The sequence below is a fragment of the Gymnoscopelus braueri genome, assembly GCF_963280865.1.
Source record: "Gymnoscopelus braueri genome assembly, chromosome: 4".
Taxonomy (NCBI): Eukaryota; Metazoa; Chordata; class Actinopteri; order Myctophiformes; family Myctophidae; genus Gymnoscopelus; species Gymnoscopelus braueri.
In genome coordinates, this window is record NC_137605.1 from 16,927,064 (window position 1) to 16,946,005 (window position 18,942).

The window sequence follows — 18,942 nt, forward strand, 5'->3', positions numbered from 1 at the left end:
AAGGACCCCTCAGTTTGGTATTCATTAGACTACAGACCCCCATTTGATACAATTTTCATATCTCTGGGATCGCAATGTATACTATAAAATCCTAACTCTAACCCTTACGAGTCCATTTGGTTCCATTTGTACACTCTCTAAGTTACAGTCCCATAACTCCTCAAGGACCCCTGAGGGTCCTCGGACCCCAGTTTGAGAACCACTGGTGTAATGGAATTGTGTACAGCATGACAATGCAATTACCTGAGCCAAGTGACGGAAAAAAGACGTTGAGTAGTAATTTATTAGATTTTAACTGAATTAGCTGATAATCATCATGTTTACTAGTATGCGTTAAATGCATTTGTTTATATACTTTTAAGAGCCGGTTTTGTGTGCCGTGGGAAAAAAAGCTTTAGCTATTACTGGCTTTTTTTTAGCACACAAATACTTTATCCCTTAGTTTTAATTATTAAAACATGACTGTTGAGAGTAGTCAAACCATTCATTGTAAATTTATTATTATTATTGAGTTGGGTCGAGATAAATGGATCAATATTTCTGGGTCAGCGTCTGGGCCTGACTCCATGACTACACCAAGATTTCTGGCTTGGTTTGTGGTTTTTAACATTACCGATTGAAGCTGAGCTCTGACTTTTAATCGTTCTTCCTTGGCTCCAAAAACAATTACTTCAGTTTTGTCTTTGTTTAATTGAAGAAAATTCTGGCACATCCAATCATTGATTTGTTCAATGCATTTACTCAGCGTTTGCATTGGACCATTAGTCCTGTGATAAGGTTATGTACATTTCTTGTCTTCTGCATTACCAAGGTTGGTAACATATTTTCTTGTTTTCCATAATCTGAGCCAGTCTGAGCATGTCGATTTTGAACAGTACAGGTCCCAATGGAGCCTTGCGGAACTCTGCATGTCATTTTAGTTTTTCTGTCTGTTCAGATGTGTAATTAACTATTAACACAAAGTAGTCCCTGTCCTTTTCAGTATGATTCAAACCAGTTTAGTACTGCGCCAGAAAGTCCCACCCAGATTTCCAGTCAGTCTAGTAATAAATATGTTGTGGTCGACCATGTCGAATGCAGAACTGAGATCTATTAATACTAAGACTATTTAAGTGGATGTCATTGAAGACCTTAACAAGAGCAGTCTCAGTGCTGTGGTGTGGTCAAAATCCTGACTGGAATATATCAAAGCTGTTGTTTAGTGCCAAGAAGTCGTCCAGTTGTTGAAAGACAGACTTTTTCAATTATTTTACTTAAAAACGGGAGGTTTGATATGGGCCTAATTGTTCATTAGTGATGTGTCTAGATAATTCTTTTTTTAAGTGTGGCTTGATGACTGCAGTTTTCAGGGCCTGTGGGAAGTAACCTGAGAGAAGAGAGGTGTTGACAATTTGTAAACGGTCTTAGGCCATGCATTCTGCCTGCTGGCAGAATATCAAGGCAACAGGAGGAGGATTTCAGATGTTGTATGATGTCTTATAACATTTCATGGTCGGCTCAAATTGTGTCATGGTACTTGAATTAGTTTTAAGTAGACACACATATCTTGTACCCAAAATGGATGTACTTACTGCTTGTCTAATTTTCGGAACTTTGTCACCGAAGAAATGGCAAATTCTTTGCAGGCTACAAGTTCAGAGGCTAATGTCACAGGAGGGGTTGTTAGCCTGTTGATAGTAGCAAACAATTCAGACCCAAGAGAAGGCAGATGTGGAAGAGAAAGCCTAAATACATATTTCACTGGTGTTTTCAATGATATACTGTTTTGTGATTACGTCTTTTTGAACATTTGTGTGCATGGAGATTAAAGAAAACACAGTAAAGATCAGAAAGGGCAATATCAGCCACCAATACCTTAGAAATGTTCAGACCCTTGGAGATGATTAATTTCAGAGTGTGCCCCTTGTTGTTTGTGGGCTCCATCAAATGCTGCGTCGGTCCATATTTATCAAGAACAGCACAGTTCTTTAGTCACTTTGTCAACAAAGATGTTAACATCACCAATAATATCTAACGTTATCTAAAGTACAACATAAATACACATTATATACAGTAGTTTAGCAAAGTCATCAAAAAGGGTTTCACAGTGTTTAGGTGGCCTGTAGATATTTAGGAACATAGCTTGATAGGAAGAAATTAAGAAAGTGAAGAGCCACATTCAAAAGAGCCAAAGTTTCCTGCTTGCATTAAAAGGAATCTTTAAACAAAAATGGCAACTCCACATCCTTTATTATGCATTCGAACTCATAAAACCGAAGTTTGGAGGTGTTGCTTCAATAAGAACAGCAGCACTGTTATCTTGGGGTGCTTTTGGAAATATAGCACTGAGCGCACTGGCCAATACATAAACATGTTCTCGATTTCACTTCCTCTCCAGGTGCTCAACAGTCCCCACCTGTGGCAGCCCAGGATCTGACCTCTGTATTAAAACAAGGGTACTTGGAGAAACGCAGAAAAGGTGGGTTCCCTTTGGTTCCATGTCCGTTATTCTGTCAGATCCACACCAGGAATGTTAATGGTGAAGATTGGTGAACAGAACCGAAAAAAAAGAAAGTGTAATTTGTCATTAAGTTAAACCCTATAGTATATACTTCATTAACCGGGGTGCTCCAAGAGTCTATATGTGATCCGCTCCTTTTTTACCCTCCACACCAAATCTCTTTGCCGAAAATAGCAGATCTATAAGGGCTTGTATATCAGCTGTTGGCAGATGCTCACCTATTATGACAAGCCCAGAATAGGGTTGCAAGGGTTTCAAGTGGTTAAGATTATGAACTTTTCTTCCTTTCGTAGATCACAGCTTCTTTGGCACTGAATGGCAGAAGAGATGGTGCGCTCTAAGCAGCCATATGTTCTACTACTACAGCAATGAAAAAGGTACTGGCGTTTTTCTTCATTTAGAAAACATCTTGAAGATGCATAGAGCTACGATACTGTATGTCACAGGTTATTATTGGAATTCATATCGGAGGGAGCAGGGCAATGCTGCCTTTCCATTTTGTTCCGTAGATATTTTAAGCTAGTACGGTAGTCCATTTAAGCTTGTTACTGCTAATCTTAACCCACTTTGTTTACAAAGAAAGGGGTCACATTTAAATATTACTGTAGTATATATTACTAGGAAAACAATATTCTCTCTCTCGCTCTCGCTCTCTCGCTCTCTCTCTGTATTTAAGCAAATAAGAGATGGCATAAATGCATTATTGTTATGGGTTTAATCTTAGGCCAGAAAGGAGCACATGTGGTGTCAGAGATGGGGAGTTTAAGGACCCCACCATCTTTGGTCAATTAACCTAATCTTTTTGACAGACAAGCAGCAGAAAGGTGAGTTTGGGGTTGATGGATATGGTGTCAAAATGAACAGCGCTCTCCGAAAGGATTCCAAGAAAGACTCCTGCTTTGAGATTTCAGCCCCCGGCAAGCGAGTGTATCAGGTACAGTGGTCCTTTGACAATATCTGAGAAGGGGCTTTCCAATCCTCCTTTCTGAGTTTTCTTTATTGATTCAGATTGTAGGAAAACTGACAGGGAGTGGAACAGGAGAAGTGGAGCATCTTAACCACTTACTTAAAGGTAGGGTAAGTGATTTTCTTTGGTTAAAATAAGTGTTAAATAGCTCTATATTCTGATAGTACTCATTGCTATAGAGTGTTTGTTCAGTAAAAGGAGTCTCCTTGTCTCTCCAGCTCTTTATAAAACAGAAAATGCATTTTCGTTTCAGTTTCAGTTTCATTTCCAATTTTATCCAATCAGGATAGAGAACTCAATCAGGATATAAATTAAACAAGTGAAATTGGAAGTGATGACACCAAGAAATGAACATGCAAAATTGGAACTGGAACACTATAAAAATGAAGCTTAAAAATGGGTACTTTCTCCTGATTGGCTGAGATTTTGACACCTACCGGAAAATGTATTTTCTGTTTATTAAAGAGCTGGAGAGACGGGGAGACTCCTGTTACTGAACAAACACTCTATAGCAATGATTACTATCAGAATATAGTGCATTAACCTTTTAACAAAATACTTTTTGTTTTAACCAAAAAATATCACTTACCCTACCTTTAAGCCCTGTATACTTTGTCGTAGGAGGAAAAGTGGAAATAGCCGATCTGCTATTTTCACTATTTTTGAAAATGGTCACCCTATAATGGCAAGCACAAAATAGGGAAGCAGTTTGAAAGTGGTTAAAGAACAATCCCAATGTATTTGAAATACATTGAATTCTGATGACTTTGCCTGTCTCATCGCCTGCAGATGTCGACTATAAATCTTGACATGGTTTCTGACGCTTGGCATGATACCAGGTTGATTGACTACAAGTCATGTATACTTGACTCTACTGCCAACCACCTTGCAAAGCATATAATGGATAATAGAGTTGATAAAGGGTCGTAAATCCTGCTCTATGTTAATTAAAACTATTTGTAGTTAAACCGCTGAAAACCCAGTGTAAAAAGGATGAGACGAAATCAAAGACAGACACAGGCCAGTTCTCAAATTAAAAGGTTGACATTGTATTAAGAGAGAGAATCAATCCACGAGGCACCGTACAGCAAAAATATCTCTCTGCCTAAACAGTCAATGATCACAACAGTTATACACAAATGAAGTTGTTATCAGCTCTGACGATGACATCTGGCCATGAGGAGCCTTGCACGTAGGTTGAGAGAGAAGATGGCAAGCGGATGGTGTGACACTTTATCTTGGACAAACAGCGTCCAAATGTCTCAAACAACACGTTGACCTCAACTCTGACCGGCGTCGCTGGAGGAGGTGTTGCTTTGTCATAGATGGTCAAGTTAACTCCAATGAGCTGTTATTGTATTCCTCCAGAAATTATCAATGACCTTGGAGGGCCTGCGCTCTGTACAGCTCAAAACACATGCAGTCCCTAGAGGAAAGGAGAGACCTGATACTAGGATTAGTTTTGTCCAACCTCGAACTTAATAAAATCATAAGATTGGTAGGCAAACTTGAGTTATGCCAAGATGGCACACTAAAATAGGATATGATGGAATATATATCAATATTGTCGACAAAATACATAGTTTTAACTCTAACAATGGATTTTTAGATTTTCCCAAAAAAGTTTTGCAACCTTCTAGGAAGCCATTGGTTTCCATTCATTTCATAAAATCAACTTGCAGAGACTCTTCAATAAAGTATTCAATCAATCAACCCCAAGTGATAAAAAAAAAACTTTGACCCTGTCCCACCACCATATAATCATAAATGACGGTATAATATTTAAAACGGATAATTCCATCCCATTTGTTTCTATTAATCAGTTAACGTTTCAGCCGTAGCATTATCACAACATTATGTAAAAAGTAATAAGTAAGGAGAGCCCGACCAATGCCATATGTTCGGGTCTTATGTTGACGTGCAGGGTGTCTGGAGAAGCAGAGAATTGGAATATAGGTTTATATGTTGCAATACAAAAGAAGGGAAATACGATAATTATTCCAAAATACTGTATATCAACTAGGTTGGCATTACAGTATACTATACATGACACATGTCACAGATGTCACAGACATGACTCCTAATGACACGTCTGAGCAGCTGTACTCATCGCTGTGTTAAATGTAGCCTTTCCGTCCATGGCCTCAAAATTTACACGCCATTTAAAAGTTATATTTGCATTAACACTTCATTAAATCATTATTAATAAAACAACATTCATGTCTTTTTACACTCCAACCTTTCAAATGGCCAAATATGACATTCATGTTTAAAAAGGTTTTTAAATGAGCGTTTCTAACACGTTGGCGTGGAACATTTTACTATGCATAAATGCAGTGTTATTTGTTTATGTTAATTAATATATGTATAACTGTATGTCGGACTGAGTGCCGTTTTCATTTCTCCTCTCCTTCGTGCAGTTTTGTGCGTCATCTCCCAAAGAGGCAGAGGAATGGGTGAAACAGATCGACTTTGTCCTGAAAGGTTTGTGAAGCGTCACACAGTTTTCAATGTGCCATGTATGAATAATAACCCGACACATTTTTCTGTATGAATGCTAATCCAAATATGGACGACATACTCTAAATTGGGCCTCCTCAGATTGCGGTTCTCGACCCAAAAGTGGGTCATGAGACCATCTCAGAAGGTCACTCAATGACAAGTCACGGAGAGGGTCATATTTGAGTCCCGGCCGCAACCAGTTGAGAACCGCCGCTCTAAATATTTTCACCCCTCGCTTTGTGCATGAGTGCATTTTTCCATATCGTGGCTGTCAGGCATACACCTTGTATGACCAAAACTGCTACTTTTGAAATGGAAAAAAGAACCTGTGTTCCAATGGCTCCAACGTAGTTATTATTTAGTCTCAAGCTCTTGTTAATACTTTTAATTGGTTAAATATGTATAAAACCCACAGACAGACTTAAAGTAATACTAGGTAACGTTTTCAACAAAACTAAAGTTAAATTGTATATCTTTTGCGAGTGGCAAAAGTTTCACAACACCCACTCCGTGAATTTCACCCCCGGAAGCCTTTTATTTATATATTTTCTATTGAACGTGTACGGGGGGGACTTTCCCGGGAAAATGACGTTCCTGGCCAACGTCATGACGTCGTGGCCGACGTCCTCAGGAACTACCGCAACGGTTTCCTGTTTGGCCAGGAACTACCGCGCTATTAACAAAAAGGAACCTCACGCTGATTTTAAGATAATGTAGGATTGGAAGATCGAAAAAGAACAGAAAAAGAAAGCACAGCTCATGGTAACTAATGCTCCACTGGCTAAGAGAAACGATCCGTAGATAGTATAAAACAATTAAAAGATCGCTTTTTGAAACGCTTCCGGCTTCCGGTGAAAACGAATGGAATTCTGGGTAATCGAGGACTAGGGAAATTGTATGCAGTGACGGTAGTGACCAGCAGAGGTTGCTAAAAATCGTTATTTGTGATTCTGCATTGTACAACTTTAACGACTTTCACTTGAAAATAGCGTGGCGAGCTTGTAGATCGGCTACTTTCGATACTGTTGTACAACGGAAGTAGGGAATTAATTTATGAAAAAACATAAAAAGTTGAAATCTGGAGATTCAAGGTTTCTGCCCGACGGCGACAATAAACATTAGAGTTTGGTCTTTGCAGACATGACGGGCATCATTCCCGAGGAAGACTATGAGGATGATCAGGAGACGTACGACGACGTGGGACAGATGCCTGTCAGTCCTCAGCCCATCGACGATGACATCTATGAAGAACTGCCAGGTTACCTCTTTCAGGATAAACTGCATGCATGCTGTTCCCTCTGACAAATTATGCAAACCACCACCACCCCCATCTGATGCATTGACAAGCGTGCCATCTGAGTTGTCAAGCCGTGGTGGACGGAATAGGTTCTCACCTGTTTGCACATAGTGCTACTTGACAATGACGTGCATGTTACGTGCAGGCTAACTAACATTAGTTAGTGTAAACCATTGTAAGGAGGATTTTACAGTAGAGATTGGGGTCCCAGAACTTATCAATGGGGTTTTACAGTAGAGATTGGGGTCCCAGAACTTATCAAATGGGGGTCTGTGACCTAATGCATATCTAACTGGGGGTCCTCGAAATGAAAAAGGCTGAGAATCACTGATGTACTGTAAACAGACTGGCTGCAAGCGGGTGCACGTCACTTCCAAGGGAGGACTGCGTAGCCAATGAAAACAACGGGGGTGTGGCTAGCATAATTTGCCAGTAAAGAATAGTATACACGTGGATGAACAACATCATCGGGTTCTCTAACATTTTCATGTCATGGATCCCCAAATTCATATGTATTTCGCGGACCCCCCATTTGAAAAGATTTTGTGCCAGGGACCCCCATCAGAGAAGATGTGTCAAGATCTTTCAAAAATAGATCAACAAGCTCACAACGCATCACGTTGCAAGCTTGTAGATCGGCAATTATTTTAAAAATAAAATGGGGCTTATGTGTTTAAAACTGTTCCTTATTTTGAACCCCCTCAAGGACCCCTGGGGGTCCCTGGACCCCACCTTGAGAAGCAGCACTGTAAATGTTGGCTTATGTGTGGATGTTGTCTGTCTTCCTCCAGAGGAGGACGAGATGCCAACACCGCCACCATGTCCCCCGAAGGTGGACGTTTCCACCAAGCCTGTTCCTCCTCTTCCTCCTGCAGCAGGTACTCCTTAAATAATAATGAAAAAAAAGAATGTCATTTATAAGGTACTTTTCAAAAGTATGTTGACAAAAGGGTTTACCTAACAAGGTGGTTCTCAACCTTATCTTGATCATGGCCCACTTGAAAATCTGACCACTTAACACGGTTAAGTGGTCAGACGGGTGGGCTAGGTGCATTTTCAGAGCATGTTTATTTTAACGATCGATCAATCGATTGTGTTCTTCCGACTAGGATCAATGGAACTAATGTTCTAGCACTTTGTGTCAAATCAAATGTATTATTATTTTTATTAATTATAATGTCGTATACTTGAAGTTGCTATTTATCGGTATCGCGAAGAAAACTAGTTTTTCCCCAGGTTTTAAAGAAAAACATTGTAAATACCATAAACAATGGTATTTTATATTATCATTAAAATCTTAGTGTTTTGCCAGTTATTTGGGGGCCCACTTGCAAGGTCCTCACAGCCCACCAGTGGGCCCCAGCCCACAGGTTGAGAATCACTGACCTAACAAAACAGGGTTAAATCTGCCCGAGTCTCAAATGTGGGACGATCAAACTTCTACTACAAGAGTCACTTGGCCAAGGGAAATGTGCTTATGAGCTTCAGACAGTACTTCTTGTCAACCAGCGTCACCAGCGTCTATACTTCTCAATGGAAGAGTAGGGAGAACCATGTGGTAGTTATATTGTATTAACATACGCTACCAGAGAGTTTGGTTAAAATAATGATTCAAATAAGTTACGGGTTGCAGCCTTTAAAATGTATTGATTATAAGAAAATCCTTCCACAGACGAGGAACATATAACATACTGTAGACGTAAGAAAATAAGGTGGGGGGTTTACTTTAAAATGTACTTTTTGAGATTGCCACTACAGAGGATGACATGGAGGAAGTGATGCTTACAGAGAGGAACTATGTGAGCATGCAAGCTGAAAGTGAACAATGTTGGAAATAACGAACCTTTAGTTATCTCAGCCACTTCCTCCTTTCCTTTAGTGTGATTATTAAGAACGCAATGTGAGTTTAATGCAATGCTGTGTTTTCAGCTGTTGATGTAAGAGGCCCTCCGTTAAGTAATCTGTTAAAGGAGTAGTTCACCCAAAAAATTACTTAATTTCTATCAATTACACACCCCTTTAAGCATTTAATTCATGGAGATTGTTTTTGTCGCATTCCTAAGCCAATAATTTGATGACCGGCGGTCTCTCCGGTAGGAGACTCAGTCTCCTACTGGATACATTAGCATCTTTCCGTCGGTTATCAAAATATTGGCTAAGGAATGCGACAAAAACAAAAAAATCTCAATGAATTCAATGTTTCATGGTGTGTGTGTAATTGATAGAAAATAAGTACTTTTTGGGGTGAACTACTCCTTTAACCAGTTAAGGCCTATATTCTTCGTCGTATTACCAATCGTGAAAATTGCAGATCTACAAGCTCACAACGAGTCGCATTGCGACACGTCTGCTATTTTCGCAGTTTTTGAAAATGGTGCAATCGGTAACTTTCGTGTCCTACCCAGGATTCGAACCCAAGGTCCCCCTGCATGAGCACTGACATTTCTACAGCTGCGCCATAACGGAGAACACGTTTGTGAAGGCGAAATATTTCCCTTTGAGTTTAATGCAGTACCTCTTGTCAACTAGTAGCAGCGGTCCTACCATCCTACCTGACCACAGGATCTAAATGTGGAGGTAGAAGAGCAGGGAGACGGCTACAATCACACGGTTGTGTTGGTTATATTGTATTAACATACTCAACCATACAGATTGGTTAAAATAACGATTTCTTTCACAAACAAAAGTTATGTACAATATGTCGATCAGTTAAATTCATATGAACTCCACCAGCCATTGCAACTGGGGTCATTGCAGTATAGTAAATAAATGAGCAGCTTCATGAACTAACTCCATTCAGGGCATGGAGAAAGATCCATACATTGGAAGAAAGGCAGACCGACTGTCACACTGCATTTTTGTTAGCTCTCCACTGCCTCCTGTTGGCCGTGCTAGGAAGTTTCAGTCACATACAGTATGTAACTTGTGTGACCTCTATACACTGAAGATGTTGGTGCCATAAAAAAAAACACAAGGTGTGTCTGACCAATCTTCTTGTCCCCCCCATTTTGTCCAGCCATTAACAAGAGCACCGACTACCCAAACTACTACCAAGGGAAGTGGGACTGTAAGGCAGACCATGCAGATGAGCTGTCCTTCAGACGTGGAGATGCCATCTACATCCTGAGCAAGGTACGGTCAGAAGGAACCCTCTTCTTCCTCTGAGGTAAAAGGCACATTTCTCTCTAATTCTGCAGTGTCTTCACCATGAGGTAGATCCAGTGTTAGCGCTGGCCCCACTTATGCCAAGTGTTATGAGATTTCTGTGGTATTTGGAGAGGCTCTGCCAGCTCCAGACCCAGACCACCAAGGAGTTATTTCTGGGCCCCTCAGAGGGAGCCGGCTGTTCATATCCTTACTGGCAGCGTCTGGCTTGCAGCCTGTAGCGGGCAGGAATGGGGCCGATGGCGAGAGAGAGGCAAGGCTTGAAGCGGGAGCCTGGCTCTGGGCGCCGTGACGGGGATTAGTTGTGTCACAACGGAAACCGTTTTTTAGTGCCGCTGGCCACGAACGGGGTCCCGGCTGGCAGGGAGCGCCATTCCATCACTCTTCATCTGGAGCGTTTCAGCGTGCAGCCACGGCTGCTGTGCCAGGCGCTATTGGAGGGGGTGGGGGTGGGGTGCAGCCCACACACGCCTCTCAGACGTCTCTCTCACCTCGCCAGGCAGGGGCTTTAATAAGAATGTGTGTTCTCAGGAAACCGTGGCCGCGGTCCGCCACTCTATTCAGACCAGGTGAGGACGTGTAGTGGACGAACAATTTCCGAGGCTTGTCGGTCGGGTGCGGGCGCCAGGTGTGAGTGGAGGGGAACCGAGGGGCCCTGTGCTTTCCCCTTATTATGCGACTAAATAGGAGGCCTTTGTGCTGAAGTGATTTACACGCACTGTGCTAGTTTCTTTTTTTCTTGTCGCGCTACATTTATCAAACTTGTTGTCGAACATGGCAAAGCAAATAACCCGAGAGGGGGTTCATTTTTCTGTCAACTGCAGGGGTTTATATGAAACATGCACAGCCTAGATTGGCTGTGTTTTGTTATGTCTCACATGAGTCACTCTGGCTTCTGTGGTGCATGTATTCAGTGGAAACCTGCCAGCCTTTCAGTCTTTTTCCAAATTCAAGTCTGCCATCTAGTGGCTGAGAATGATATATGAAAAAAAGATTTGATGAACATTTTCTACCCTGACGACTTGCCATTTATTCCCACGTCCTATCCAAGAAATGTTTTATTTTTTTGCATATAAACTTGGTGTTATCATGTCAACCCAAAGTAATGATTTTGCATCTTATTCAAATTGGGAGTGCCTGGGAAGAGACAACGCACAAAAGCAGATCTCCAAACAGCCCCTCTGGCCTCTTTATTGCCTCTGCCCCCCCCCCCCCTTCTGTGGAAAAGAACCAAGAATCAAGTTGCCCTTTCACGGCGACTGTGAGTGCCATTAGCTGAAACCTTGGTGTTGGGGGTTGTGGCCTGCAGGGGAGGGGAGGGCAATGACCATAAAACCTGTCTGGACCGTGGCGACCAGCTGCAGCTAGCTTTGCAGTCCACCCCCTTCCCCTCCATTCTCCCTCCACTGCTGGGTACTCTCCCTCCCTTCCTCCCTCCCTCCCTCCCTCCCTCCATTCCACAGCTCAGAAATAGCCACAGTTTCCTAACACACACACACACACACACACACACACACACACTCTCTCGCACTCTCTCGCGCTCACAAACTCCCCTGTGAGCTGTGAGACCCCCCAGTCGGGGCCTGGTCGAACGCAGAGCGTGTGATATCAGAATGTCCAACAAGTCCACCGCCCCCCCCAACCCCCCCTCCCCCCAGCCTGCCGCACCTCACAGCACATAAAACTAATCTAGTCCCAAGTAGTGTCTGACTTCCCGTAAGCAGCCAGAGGGATTGATAAGTTGTAAACACCGTCCTTTTACCAAGTCTGATCTGCACTGTACTGCACTGCACTGCAGCCATCACACCCACCACTCTGTTCTCCCGTTCCACATCTTCTCTCTCACAACGGCAACATGTCTGCTCTGAGGCCGCTTCATTAGGAAAATCAATGTGCAGCTTGTTACCTGCATCCGACGGCTAAACCTGTATCTTCCTCAGTTCGCCCAGATTTATGACGCGTGCCGGTTTTAGTTGCGTGCCTGTGCGGTGTCGCGTTAAGCTCACAACTTGTAGGCTTTTAGATGTTTGCATTGCTGTTGCAGTTTAGTATTTCTACAGGCCACTTCATCAGCCCACAGTGAAATGTTTAAAAAACTAAAAATATTGGAGATTTTTTATTTTATTTTAGGAAGTGAACGTAGAGGTACCAGGGCAGTCATACTGTGTGTGTGTGTGTGTGTGTGTTGTCACAGTGTGGGGTCCGTACGTACCCCCGTCCTCTTTCTCTCATTAGGTCTCACACACCTTTGTGTGTGTCTTCATGTTCCAGCCACACACCCACTCAAGCATGACTTATTTGTCAGCCACTGCAGGGCAGAGCTGCACAATGAGGTGTTGCTGCTTTCAAAGGCTAGTTGCAGGAAGTCATAATGCACACATGCACACAACATAACTCTCTGTCTAACACACACACACACACACACACACACACACACACACACACACACACACATGCGCATGCTCGCGTTGATTAGTCGGGACTTGTGTGCAAAATACCATTTCCTCCATGTCACAGGATGCCGAAATAGATTTGACATTTACCGTTTGTGCCTTGGGGTAACTTATGTTGATTGTTTAATTGGCTGTTAATTAATTAGATGTAGTAATTACATTTCTTCTGGTGTCCTTTACATTGTTGTGTTGTTGCAGTGTTGTGGCAGACGGAAAAGCCAAGCGCCCTCCCGTCTGCTGTGTGGGAATGGATCTAAAACAAATTAAAAGGTTCAGGGTCCCACGTCACCGTGATTCCAAACCCGTCTCCAATCCCTTTCCTGGATTCTTCCACATGTTTATTCTTCACCATACGCCGCAAAATACCAAGCCTTACGTTTATCTAAATCTGATCTTAATCCTGTCTTCATCCATGCGTTCATCGAAGTCCTCTAAATGTTCACTCTCATGCCGAAAATAGACGATCTACGTGCTCAGCTTGTAGATCGGCTATTTTCGGAGGGAGGCGAGAAAGGGGAGGCGGCAGACGCCAGGGGGTCACGGGCCAAGTACACGAACCCATGACATCACAGCTAGGGCCTGTTCCTGCATGGTGGTATGCACACTAAATGCTGGAACCACCAGGACAGCCCCTCGCCTTGTGTTCTACTGTACCCCCGCCCCCCCCCCCCCTCCCCCCCCCCCTCCCCCTCCCCCTCCTTCGTAACCTCCAGGCAGTGGTGGAACAAATCCACAGTTTGTCTCACAGCTCGCCCTGTGGTTTGGCTCGAGTTCAAAAACACTTGTGTTTTTGTGTAAATACATATTTACGTTCTTACTGTATATGCTGATGTCTTGCGACCTCCTGAATAACTGTCCTTATCTGGATCCCTTTCCCAAATAAAAAACACACACACACTGTGCCCCCCCTCCCCCCCCCCCCTCTCCTCTCAGCTTTTTGGTAGCATCATGTGATCTCCGCCGTGATTCATGTCCCCAGGAGGACTTTGATGTGAGGTCAGGCTCTCGGCCAAAGGGAGAGCAGGGTATTCTCTGGCTGTCTCAGATCTCTCCCTGCGCTACCCTCCTTATATCTCTGCATGCTGACAGCCATTTGGAGCTATTACTCGGCGTGCCGTGACAGATTTATGTGTGACGTTGCTCTATGCACAATGAAGGCTTTCGGTGGGGGGGGGGGGGGGAGCGGAGGGGAAACGAGCGAGGCCTCCAAAGCGGGGCCGTTTTCAGGAGGACGGAGGGAAATGTAAAGTTGTCGGTGGGATGTCGGGGCTTGTTTTTCGAAGGAGCGCGGAGAGAAGAGGGTCATGGGAGAATCAACCAAGAGGCAAATAGCTAAGATAACGACGATGAGGGGGTGATAAGAGGTCTGGGCAATGCTTGTTTTGCTCTTCCATTAGCTTTTATTCCCTGTGACCTTGGTTCCAGCTCAAGGTCACAGGTGCTGTGCCCCCATTGTAGATCACTGTTTTAGTGGCTACATTTATTTCTTTATTGTTTTGAAGATTATTTTTAGGCCTTTTTTTGGTTTATTTGTACAGGAGAGAGTAGAGGGACAGGAAAAGCAAGAACAGACCAAACGAAGCATGTGTCACGTCTCCAGTCGAAAATTGAACCTAGGGCCTTGCAATTATATTCCTTTTTTTGATGCAGTTAAAGGCAGGGAAACAGATGAGGGTTAACTTAAGATATTTAGATACTAGTCCATATCTAGATGATCAGTTTCTTTTTTATTATAATTATATAATTATGTGGAAATGACTTCAAATTAAAAGTTCTGTAATGGCGGCTTTACAGGTAGCAGAATGAAATGAAAGGATTGTGACATGAGTCAGGAGGAAGTTGCTAGTTATACTCTGACTGTACTTGGTACAATATTGGTATATAAATGTACATTGTAAATGTCTCGCGTTCAAAACTAGCTCTATTTGCAATGCTCTGTAACCCTTTCTACTGTTAAATGAAATGTATATTGATGATATATAAGTGTCCCTGTATTTGTTTATATAGGGAGCTTGGTTGGGTTTACCAGGGTGGACGTCTTCCGCTCTTGACATCACTGCCTTGAGCAGTGGTGGGAAAAGTACTCATATGTTTTACTTAAGTAAAAGTATCAATACTGCAATGTAGAAGTACTCAGTTACAAGTGAAAGTCCGAAATTCTAAATTTACTTGAGTAAAAGTACAAAAGTATTGATATCAAAATTTACTAAAAGTAAAAGTACTAAAATGTTTGAAAAATAGCAGATCTACAAGCTCACAACGCGTTGTGAGCTTGTAGATCGGCTATTTTCAAATAGCCGAGGTATAAAATAAGGCTAAAGTGGTTAATGTATGTTTTATAATGTAATAATTTATATCTGAAAAGTAACTAGTAGCTAAAGTTTTCAAATAATTGTAGTGGAGTAAAAGTACAATAATTGTAGTGGAGTAAAAGTACAATATTTGCCTCTGAGATGTAGTGAAGTAGAAGTATGTAACATTGAAAATACTCCAGTAAAGTAAAAGTACCACTGGCCTTGAGTATGGGAAATGTGGGGGCAGCGTGGATTTAGTTGTTGAAACACTGATATGTGTCAAATGTGGATCCGTGGCTTAATGCATATTAAACTGGGGGTGCCTGAAATAAAAAACGTTTGCAGCACAGGAATGCCATTCATGAGCCCGATTCAAATCCATGACAATATGATTAGGTCTGTGCCTGTAGGTTATGTGCACCAAGAATCTCTCACCTTCACGGTTTATTTTTAACAGATGGACCCTAGCGTCCCTATTCTGGGGCAAACATTCAGCAAAAATGGAAGATCTACAAGCTACAAGCTTGTAGATCAAGGCAAAGAGATTTGGTGTAAACGGACAAAAGGAGGGCGCCTAGTATATAGACCCTGTGGGACTCTGGTGTGTGTGTGTGTGTGTGTGTGTGTGTGTGTGTGTGTGTGTGTGTGTGTGTGTGTGGATAGATATGTGTGGTTTAAGAGAAGTTTACATTGCCTTCTTTCTGTGATAACTGGAATTGATTTTCAGTGAGTTCATTGTCCGGTGACTCTGCCCTTGCATGGGTTCAGTTACTGAATGTTATTGCATCACTTATGTCCAGTTGTTTCACTCAGGCCATCTAGAGTTTCTTTTCTCTCATCCTTGCTTCCTCTATCTCAGAAAAAGATCACTTTGATGTCCAGGATGAGGTACATGCAATGAATTTGTTTTGCCATGTGGCGCAGTAATAACACAACCATGACACCATTCCCGCACGAATAATAACAAAGTACATGGACGTATTAGTTATTATAGTTTTTGAATATTCATATTTGGGTTTATTTTTTATTATAGTGTAGTTTTTCAGGTATTATGTGGAAAGCCTTTTATAGAAGCTGAAAAAGGGTAGGATGAAAGAATGCATGACATTAAATAATATTATTTACGCAATTACATGTTATTGTCCCATATTGACCGCAGTGCAAATCGAGGGGGAAAAACATAGCTGATTTGACTTGCAATTCTTACATTTTAGTTAGTTTTTGTCCATTGTAGTTTGTATTTTGTTAACAAATGTGTGTGTGTGTGTGTGTGTGTGTGTGTGTGTGTGTGTGTGTGTGTGTATATATATATATATATATGTGTGTATGTATGTTTTTCTTCAGTTAACTTTTTTTTTTCATTTATGTCTTAATTTTAGTATAACTATAATAGCCCAGATGGACATGCAAAACACATATAGAGCAACAGTGTCTCCCTTTTGCTGTTGTGCCACTAGGAGTATCAGAACTTTGGCTGGTGGGTCGGCGAGATGAAGGGCACTATTGGAATCGTACCCAAAGATTACCTCATGGAGCTGTACGCCATATGAATGCATCTTGTGTACTGTAAGTAACCTTACTTTACAACACAAGCATAATAACTATAATCATGTATACCTGTCAGTATTGGTATTGTTCAAATCATTCATTGGAATCTTTTTTTTTCTCCCTTCTTTTTTAAGGAACAACCAGATTTCCTGTATGAGACTGATCGGGACACTTTTCACATTTCTCTAATTTAACTTTGCATTGCTTTTGTATATTTATTTTCTAAATCCATATGAATTTTTTGACGTTTTATTTTCTAAATCCATATGAATTTTTTGACTTATTCCCAAAGACATTTCCCAATCTGCTTTTGAGTTGCTCTTGGTAAAAGGCAAGTGAATGAATATAAATTGTATTAAACTGTTCTATCAAACCTCCTTTGTTTGTGTAAAGTGTGCACGGTCAGCCACAAGGTGGCAGTAGACACTCTACAAAGTTCATAGAAGACCCCTTTCATTGAAGTAACCCAGAAAAACCCAGATACTACAAGTCAATTACTATTCCACTGATCCATCAAGGCCTGAGTTATTTTAAGAAGCCAAACTATTTAAAGACTGTTGTAGAGAAATAAGTTGAAGCATAGAAGTATGAAATATGTGCTATTATGTGCTACTATCCATATCTGTCATGCACCGAAGATAACCGATCTACAAGCTCATAATGCGTCGCACTGCAAAGTATAAGGCTTTAACCCTACCAGAGTGCTAGAACAGAGCTTTGCTGTGCTCTGGGATGAGGGGAGGTTATTACACACATTGAAATATTCCTTGAATAATCTATGCATTTGTTTAAAGCTCCTTTTGAGCAAAGCGTCCCAAATCACGCAACCCAGAAGATATTCTGCAACGCATAATATAAACATAAAAGCGTTGGGTTTGACCTGGCACGGTAGGGAGCCCTAAATGATCCGGGCAGGGTGTAACATTTGGACAAGCACCCACACTTCCACTGCCAAGCACAACTTAAACACACAAGACCCAGTATCTCCTATATTACTGACATGCACTTTGCTAGGAAAAAGGAATTCAGGTCGATGTACTGTAAATATTGCACACCTCATGTACTACACATGCATGCAAATAACATAACTCCCCCTTCCTGGCAAATGGGGAGTGACCACTGTTTCCGTAAAAAGAGGGATTTGTAGTTATTTGCTCAGCATTTTTGTGTCCAGACTTCAAAGGCAAGCGGCTTGGTTTTATGGCACCTGGGAGAGCAGAGGGCCCGGGCAGAAGAGGCTGCGTGGCAGATGGCTGGCTCTGCCGTGTGCCTGACTGAAATGCTACGGGGTCCTCCTAATAAGGCAACCACCCACGCGGCCAGCAGCGCGGCTTATCGGCCTCAGAGGGGCCGTTTGGCTTTCACCAGCCATGTTGTTGTTGGAGGATATACAATATATACTGTCCTAGGCACACTACACGTGCACACACCTATCTGTGGGATCCTCGCTGAAATGCCTATGCCGATAGCTTGTCATGCTTAGCGTTGCGTTCCGAAAATACCAGACCTACAAGGTCGCATCGCTTTTGTAGATCAGCTATTTTCAGCGTGTACGGTCGCATGACATTATAAATTAAGCATACCGTATGAATATGTGACTGACTGGTTGATCCTCTTAACATTTTCACATAGATAGGCCTACATATAGACATGCCTTCTCTGTCAAGGTCTTCTCAAGGTTGTGAGACAACAGAAAGGTCAAATACATTGGTCAACTGAAAACCACTTCATCCACTTTGTCTGTCTCCTTTCCTCTGGCATGCCTTTGTCTCTCCATTCCTCTTCTCTCTGCCTGTTTTGTTCTCCTGAATGATGCTGCCCCGGTCGCCTGTCCTCTGGGTGACATTCAAAGCCGACATAAATCCCATTCTTTATGGTATAGCGCAGCGATAAAGCCTCTCTGCTAATTGGATATGTAATGAATTACCATAATTAGTTATTGAATATATCACATTGCATACAGAGAGAGGAAAGGTTTTGCTTTTCTCGGGACTGTAACACTCATCAATGGAAGGAATGCAGAATGTGATCTGCAGTCGAAGAAGATTGTAAAACAACCCCCCGTTCTCCCTTTCCAAGAAATATGCTTACATACGGAGATTGTGGATTCCCATAATTTAGGTACTGTAGGTCATGGCTGTTAACAGTATAGTATATTGTGCCCAAGCCTTTTGTTTTGGGACAAATATTACTAGACCTGTGGCAAAGTTTGCCAT

The 18,942-nt window shown here is 42.0% G+C and overlaps 1 protein-coding gene across 1 annotated transcript in view; it reads left to right on the forward strand.

Annotated features, from left to right (window-relative positions):
* Window positions 1–17,093, forward strand: part of skap2 (src kinase associated phosphoprotein 2) — a 20,829-nt gene extending 3,736 nt beyond the window's left edge. The window contains exons 6-14 of the mRNA XM_080425533.1: window positions 2,378–2,458; window positions 2,794–2,877; window positions 3,310–3,434; window positions 5,888–5,951; window positions 7,108–7,227; window positions 8,058–8,144; window positions 10,283–10,398; window positions 16,636–16,744; window positions 16,861–17,093. Coding sequence (XP_080281659.1) covers window positions 2,378–2,458; window positions 2,794–2,877; window positions 3,310–3,434; window positions 5,888–5,951; window positions 7,108–7,227; window positions 8,058–8,144; window positions 10,283–10,398; window positions 16,636–16,728 — 770 coding nt within the window. The 3' untranslated portion in view covers window positions 16,729–16,744; window positions 16,861–17,093. The remainder of the gene's footprint in view (window positions 1–2,377; window positions 2,459–2,793; window positions 2,878–3,309; window positions 3,435–5,887; window positions 5,952–7,107; window positions 7,228–8,057; window positions 8,145–10,282; window positions 10,399–16,635; window positions 16,745–16,860) is intronic.
* The last annotated feature ends 1,849 nt before the right edge of the window (window positions 17,094–18,942 follow it).